At 40.5% G+C, this 7451-nt stretch overlaps 1 protein-coding gene across 8 annotated transcripts in view; it reads right to left on the bottom strand.

Annotated features, from left to right (window-relative positions):
• Positions 1-700: 700 nt before the first annotated feature.
• CLSTN1 (calsyntenin 1) overlaps positions 701-7451 on the bottom strand; it is a 62034-nt gene continuing 55283 nt past the window's right edge. For 7 of the 8 annotated variants that reach the window (XM_034753372.1, XM_034753371.1, XM_034753368.1 and 4 more), the window contains 3 exons: positions 5743-5878; positions 4505-4689; positions 3040-3231 (listed from right to left, as the gene is read on the bottom strand). In XM_034753372.1, coding sequence (XP_034609263.1) covers positions 3040-3231; positions 4505-4689; positions 5743-5878 — 513 coding nt within the window. Of the gene's footprint in view, positions 3232-4504; positions 4690-5742; positions 5879-7451 lie in introns of all 8 variants that reach the window. The other variant, XM_034753365.1, reaches the window with a different exon arrangement.

Raw genomic sequence — 7451 nt, forward strand, 5'->3', positions numbered from 1 at the left:
CAGGTGTACCCCACACCCAACAAGCAGGCAGTAAAGTGCTGATTGCCATGAGCCCATTGTAGACTGGTTAGGCAGTCTTGCAGAATTCTCCTTATCTGTAATGAATAAAAATAATTTAGTTTTTCCCCCCTTAGGTCAGTAGTGGAATAACTACAAAATTGTTACCATCTTGTATAGCAAAATCATAGGCTATATCTGGTTAGCAAAGATCCAGGCTCTCCAAAGTTAAAGCAAACATTGTATCTAACATCATAATTTCAGCCTCTTTCAAATGAAGATTACCACCGTTTGTAAATAAGTCCCAGACACAAGTTACATCCTTTTTAAAGTGATAAAATAACCTTTTACTTTGATATTTATTTATTTAGAGAGGTATTCATGATTTCTTATTGTGTATGTGCCCTCTGAAAAAAATGAATTTATTTTTTTAAGCCATGTCAGGGTTCTGCAACAAGAGAATGTTTACATAATGTTTGATTTTTTCAGTTACCTTCAATCTGTGATTTTAGGTGCATTTTGGTAAGTCTAAAAATAAAATGTTTAAGTTGTACACTAGTCCTGGCCAAATCATTCCCTCATTTTAGGCATTAAAGTCAAACTGGGATAATGTAGCCATTACAGGCAAGCCATTTAAAACATGGATAGTCAGTTATCACTTGACTCATCAACTTTGTACCATTCAGAAAGCATAGCAAACAGATTTCAGAACCAGAAATTTATTGTAGCTTAGACTTTTCAAACTGACTTATTACCAATATACAGATCTGAAAAGTTACATCCACACTGGCTACAAACCGCATCAGAAAGTTTACAGCCTTTCAGCATTAGCATTCAATCATGATCAGTTTTAGTCTAAAATACAGCAGCTACAGTATATGGAAGAATAAGTCTTCTACACATTGACATTAACACAGGACAACTGTCAGACATAAGTTAAAAGTTCCCCAGTTTACTTAAAACTAGCAGTTATGTTACCACATAAAAGTAGTCAAACCCATATCCCCATTTTAGAAATCTAAAATTTTACATTAAAAAACAGTAAGATTGTGTGGGTTCTCTCCCCTGCTTTCAGGTCCATTATTGTAAAAGGCACTCCAGAGTCAAGCTTTACCCCAGATAAACCCACACCTAGGTCCTGTTTCACACACTGGGAGGCAAGATGTGTAGTAGGTAAGAATAGGTCTGCTCTGAAAAGATATAGAAATAGCTGGGTCTACTACTTTTCCTTCAGCTGTTCACACCCTCTGCTGTCTGCCTTTCTCCCCCTACTGCTACCCCCACCCCCCATACCTGCTCAAGGAACAACTGGAAACTATTCAACATTTCCCACTACTGGTATGGAAGTTGAGCCACTAACCTGTTTTAAAGTGGTGTATACCAACAGTAAACAGATTACATGCAATATCAAAATCTGGAACTCTGCTACCATAATGAGTGAATGGAGTTCTAATTTCACATTGCAAGCAAATCAAGTTACCTTTTAACCCACCTTCAAATGTCAAATTGAATAAGCAGCTATGCATAAGACACAGCTCTGAATAGGACCAAAAGTGTTAAATAGAGAAGAAGACCTGCCTTACGAAAAATCTAGCACTCACCACCACGGGGTCATAACTTACTTTTCGTACCTTTCAGCCATTCCTTGAAGTAGTCCTTTGCACACTTCCAAGTTAAAGGTCTTTGATCAGAAAATCAGCCTGCTATGTCTTGGAACAATAATCTTAACTCAATTGACAAGGTTCTCTGGTTGGATAATATATGCCATAATTTCATCAGCAGGAAAACAGATTTACTAAGTGTAAACAAAAGGTTTAAATACACCAACAGTCTAGATTACTGTACAAGGAGCTACAGGGACTAAGCAGGACTGTGTTGAATAGGAATGATGCCTACCCATGCCCTAAATTAGAAAAAGTTCACAATCCAAAAAATAAAATCCCTCTCTAGACTGGTAGCCAAGGCACAGGTGTACACAGGTCTCTGGCTTTTCAGCTTCAGTTACCGTTATTACAAACAACTGAACAAGTTGCCCTGCCAGCCATGTGACCAGCATGCATCAGCCTTGGACTACAACCAGCCCCACTCCAATTAACAGAGGCTCTGGTGAGAACACTCAGAATATCAATAGTACACTTACTTGCTCTAGATCCAGGCAGTGTTTCTCTCTCTCAATTTAGTAATCCTTACACTGAAATAAGCGAAGGATCAAGACTTAAACTCTACTAGGCAGTGCAGTTGAACCTCTGCAGAAATTCTGAAAAACCTTTACAGTTGCAAGCTTGTCTGTTCTCTCCATAAAAACAAAGTGGGGAGGAGGGGAAGAGAAGAACAGCAGGGCTTGAGTGAACATAGCAGTCGCGGCCAACGACACTGCATTATTAATACATCTACACTAGATAACTGCGCCTGTGCTCCTGCAGCAATAGTTATGCGACTTGTATTATTTCATGCTTCATGATTTTTACCTTAGCGTGTTTTAAACCCCAGTCCCTGTTTTCACTACCACAAATGACATAATTCAATATATTTACAAAATATTCAAAAAAAGTCAATCTTCTACATATTAACCTCATTCTGCCACTTTACACATGCACTAGTTTGGGGAAAAAAATTCACCAAGCTGAAATAAGCAACTTTACCCTTTGTCAACAAGTGACCTTTGCATCATTCAGAAAGAATAAGATGAATCAAGCCAAAGTTGTTTCACCAGGAAAAAAAGTGTCCAGAAACTCACGTGCAATGGCTACACATCTGTAGAGTCACTTAGCTGAGATGACATGAAGAAAAAAGTGCAAGGTGGTTCCTCACATAGTGTAAAAAATCCAGTCACTGAGGGATGGGTGAGGGAGGAGAGGTACTAACTACAGTTCTAGAGACAGCATTAGGAACTAGCCCATATAACACAAATATTGGGATGGGTGTTGGTTGGCTCTACTGGCCAAAATGACTTTTTTACACCATGGATCCTTGGGAACAATGGAGAGGATTACAGTGAAGTCTTCTAGAGCAGAAACAAAACAACAAAGGGAACAGCTGGAATCAATAGCTGAGTGTAGAGTCATCCCATTCCAGCTGTTGCTGTCTGTTAACATTCTGTTGGTCCTCTTCCTGCTCCCCTTCCTCTTCCTCACTGCTTTCAGACTCTGCACTAGTGATATCATCTTCTTCCTCTCCATCTTCGCTTTCTTCTTCCTCTTCCTCCTCCTCACTGCTGTGCTGGTCTTCATAGGTCTGTCAGACACAAATTGATTTTTCTAGCTGCCGACATGCTCCCATCCGTTTATATGCTACATTCACTGGGAGTTGTGGATGCTCAACTCTCAGCTGGCTATTAGCAAAAGCAAAGTGGCTCTGAAGTAGTTCTGTGATTTCAGAAAGTTCCCAGCCAGTCTTGTCACTCTTTAGTATAACTACATTCCCAAAGGTCATCCAGCGCTTTAAAGAGGGTACTATTGAAAGAGGATCCTTTGGTGTGTACTCAGCAGCAGCATTAGTGGTTTAAAGTGTCCCTGCTCCTCCCACGCCCCCCCTTTTTTAATATTAAAGTATCAGAAGTTAACTGAAGTAGAAATGATCCTGATCCAAAAACTAACTGCATCAAACCAGGTGGACAGCAAGAATAACTTAATGGAAAAAGCTGATGTGGTGTGGGTTTATTGTAAGGAATATACTGAAGGAGCCAGTGTTACACCTTTATTTACAGCCTGGCATATAACACAGAGGTACTTTTTGAGCAGTTTATAGCCATCAAGCCACATCCCACAACAGATCACAAGAAACGTCCGCTCAACCTGTGGAACTCTTTGCCAGAGGATGGTGTGAAGGCCAAGACTATAACAGGGTTCAAAAAAGAACTAGAGGATAGGTCTATCAATGGCGTCCCTAGCCTCTGTTTGCTAGAAGCTGGGGATGGATCACTTGATGATTACCTGCTCTGTTCATTTCCTCTGGGGCACCTGGCATTGGCCACTGTTGGAGGACAGGATACTGGGCTAAATGGACCTTTGGTCTGACCCAGTATGGCCATTCTTATGCTCTCTTTCTGAGGAATGGATTCAAAATTTTCCTCTGGCATTCATTAAACTTGTTGTACCAGTACCCCCTTTCCAGATCTATCCTGCTCTGACAGCCATGCATGTTTGACAGATTGGAAAGCAGTATTTGTAGAAAAGGACTAAGGGTTCTGTCTACACCGCAAGAGAAGGTGTGATTATATTACTAGTGGGCATACCCAGGCTAGTTTTAATCTAGCTAGCACAGGTAACAGCGGTAGTGTGGACGTGGTGGCACAGGCTTCAGCACAGACTAGCAACAGAGTTACATACCAATGTCCCCAGCAGGTTTTTTGTTCAGATTACTAGGCTATACTGAAGCCTGTTCTACCACATCTACACTGCTACTGCTACATGTGCTTGCTAGCTTAAAGCTAGCCCGAGTATGCCCACAAGTAATACAATCACTCCTTCAATTGCAATGTAAACATACCGTGTGACGCAAGCCTTACCTCCATAGGATTCACAGTAATGGTCAAGGCCGAGTCATCCCAATCCATCTCATTTTCCTTTCCAGTATCCTGGTCACGCATTGTTCTCTGGTGCGCAGCTCGGATTCGGAACACACCCAGAATAATCATGAAAACCAGGAAACTGACACACACGACAATGACAACAGTAGCAGTACTTGGAACAACTGTGACAAGAAAGAGGGAGTTTAAGAATAATCATACTAGTACACAATACTTACAGGTTTTTCTGAATATTAACCCCATATTACAGATGAGTAAACTGAGGCAAATTTATCCACAATCACAGAATAAACCAGTAGGGAAGCAAGGACAAAAACTTAGAAGTTCCTGGCTCTGTCCTCTGGTCAGACTGCTAAACTAGTAAGTTTCTTTATTGGTGGCCCAGTCCAGTGGGCTGGATTCACATCTTGCTCAGGTAAGAAGTGAGAAGAGTTTAGTGCTATCAATCTAGTCTGATGAATGAATGTTCACAAAATAAATGCAGTTTCACTAGGGTTGGCAGCATCTGCTCAGGAGCCAGAGGCATACCAGTACTTACAGGGCTAGAACCAAACTGCATTGGCAGAACAGAATCAGGCCTAGTATGCTCAACTGGTGCTTTTATATAGCTACTGAAATGAGTCAAACAAGGACTATGAGGAATTTGCAACAATCTGAAAGAAGATCAGCCACCAATTAAAAAAAAAAAAAAAAAAAAAAAAAAAAAACTTACTATGAAGACTCCTTTCTTCAAAGCCTATTGCTTTCCTCCCACATGCACCACTGGAACATTAAATAGTTCACACCAAGTTAAAACATAGTGGAGGAATGACAGATTTCCTCAACGGAATAAAAGGTCATACTGTTCATGAGAAATCCATTCCCAGTTCCTCAGAGCCCTTTAATCAAGGTCCTTATACAGCACCCACTGCAGTGCTCTGTATCCCAAAATTACCAAGTCAGGAAGGGCTGGACTTTGTATCTGTCATTAGATTGGCATTTTCTAGATCTCTAGCAGGCTGTTCCTCCCGAGTGGAGTACAGAATGGGACTTCGTATTTTAGAGAGCATTAAAGTTAATAGCTGCGTAGATTACTAGTTTAATTTGCTGGCTGTTTCTGGAAAGGCACCCCAAGAAACTCCAACCCTCTGCAGCAAGAAGCCATCTAGTCGAGCCCCCAGTTTAAAAAAAAAAAAAAAAAAAAATTCAACTGGAGTTAAGTGACTGACAGTCCTTACCTGAAAAGGGGTGGGGATTAGCTAGGTTGTGACCAGAGAGGTCAACAAACGAATGATGCACTGGATGAACAAACTGTGGTTGCATAGCTATATGATTTGCATGTTCAACTGGATTAGCTGTATGGATAACATTCACCTGAAAACAAAAAGGAAAAAATAATTTAGGGAAAAAAAGCAGCTTGTTTATGCACTTGGTTCAAGTAGATGGGATTCAGTTCCTGTATGTCAGTATCTATCCCCCTCAAAACAAAACAACAGCCACCACTGATCTGTCATGGGCCCAGTTTTATATTTCAATAGTCATTTCAAGCAGCAGTTCCTGATATGCTAGGGCTGGTCTATACAAACTTATGTTTCCTAAAACTGATTTGGTTATCATGGTGGAAGTCTGTATGTGGACATCCTTATTTCAGAATAAAAAGAATGAAGTCAATTTGTTACCAACTGCAGCTAAATTGATGTTTGCCACTTTCATGCTGAAATAAGGGACCACACAGACTTTTACTGAAATAACTAAGCCATTTTTCCATCCACATCTTTTGTTATTTTGATGCAACTGTGTAGGATCACCTTCAGTTAACAACAATGGGTAAACAGGAGGTCACAGACAAAACACAGAGACTCAGGTTCTTTGGAACTCCAGAGACCATTTTTCAAAAAGTTTAACAGAGGTTCTGATGAGATGGTTCATTAAGTTAGGCTCAGCTACAAGTTTAGCACATTTCATGTTTCGGTGAGCTTCCCTTTCCTCCCCACCAATGCACTGCTAAGTGTATCCTCCTCTGTAATGGGGAGTAGTGACAGACAGATGTGGTGCATGGCCAGCTGCACAATAGGAAGAGGGGAAATTTAGTAAACAACAAGGAAGCATTTCCAGTTTGCTAAAGTGTGGAGATGCTGGATCAAAGTTGACAGTACTTCCTCAGGAAGCACAGCCATGTTAGCCACGCATGCAATTTCTGCTCCTCGATGGGGAAAAGGAAGTGGGGGATGGTTAGTGGCAAGTCAGACTTAACTTCACCATCCTCACATAAGCTGCGCTTTTAAAAATCAGCCTATAAAATTCAAGTTTACAATGGAAAGATGTATAGATATGCAACAATGGCTCTCAATGCAACAATAACTTCATGTTGCAGCAAATATCAAGATTTATCATCACTCAGAGGACCTACTGATGAATTTTGGTGTATAGTTACACTGCGGGTTAGTTAACATCAACAGCAGGACTCATTAATTCATATTCTTCTATAGATACTGTAAAAAGCAACAGAGGGTCCTGTGGCACCTTTGAGACTAACAGAAGTATTGGGAGCATAAGCTTTCGTGGGTAAGAACCTCACTTCTTGCATCTGAAGAAGTGAGGTTCTTACCCACGAAAGCTTATGCTCCCAATACTTCTGTTAGTCTCAAAGGTGCCACAGGACCCTCTGTTGCTTTTTACAGTATCTATAGAAGAATATGAATTAATGAGTCCTGCTGTTGATGTTAACTAACCCGCAGTGTAACTATACACCAAAATTCATCAGTAGGTCCTCTGAGTGATGATAAATCTTGATATTTGCTGCAACATGAAGTTATTGTTGCATTGAGAGCCATTGTTGCATATCTATACATCTTTCCATTGTAAACTTGAATTTTATAGGCTGATTTTTAAAAGCGCAGCTTATGTGAGGATGGTGAAGTTAAGTCTGACTTGCCACTAACCATCC

The sequence above is a fragment of the Trachemys scripta genome, chromosome 19 (genome assembly GCF_013100865.1).
Source record: "Trachemys scripta elegans isolate TJP31775 chromosome 19, CAS_Tse_1.0, whole genome shotgun sequence".
In the NCBI taxonomy this organism is placed as follows: Eukaryota; Metazoa; Chordata; order Testudines; family Emydidae; genus Trachemys; species Trachemys scripta.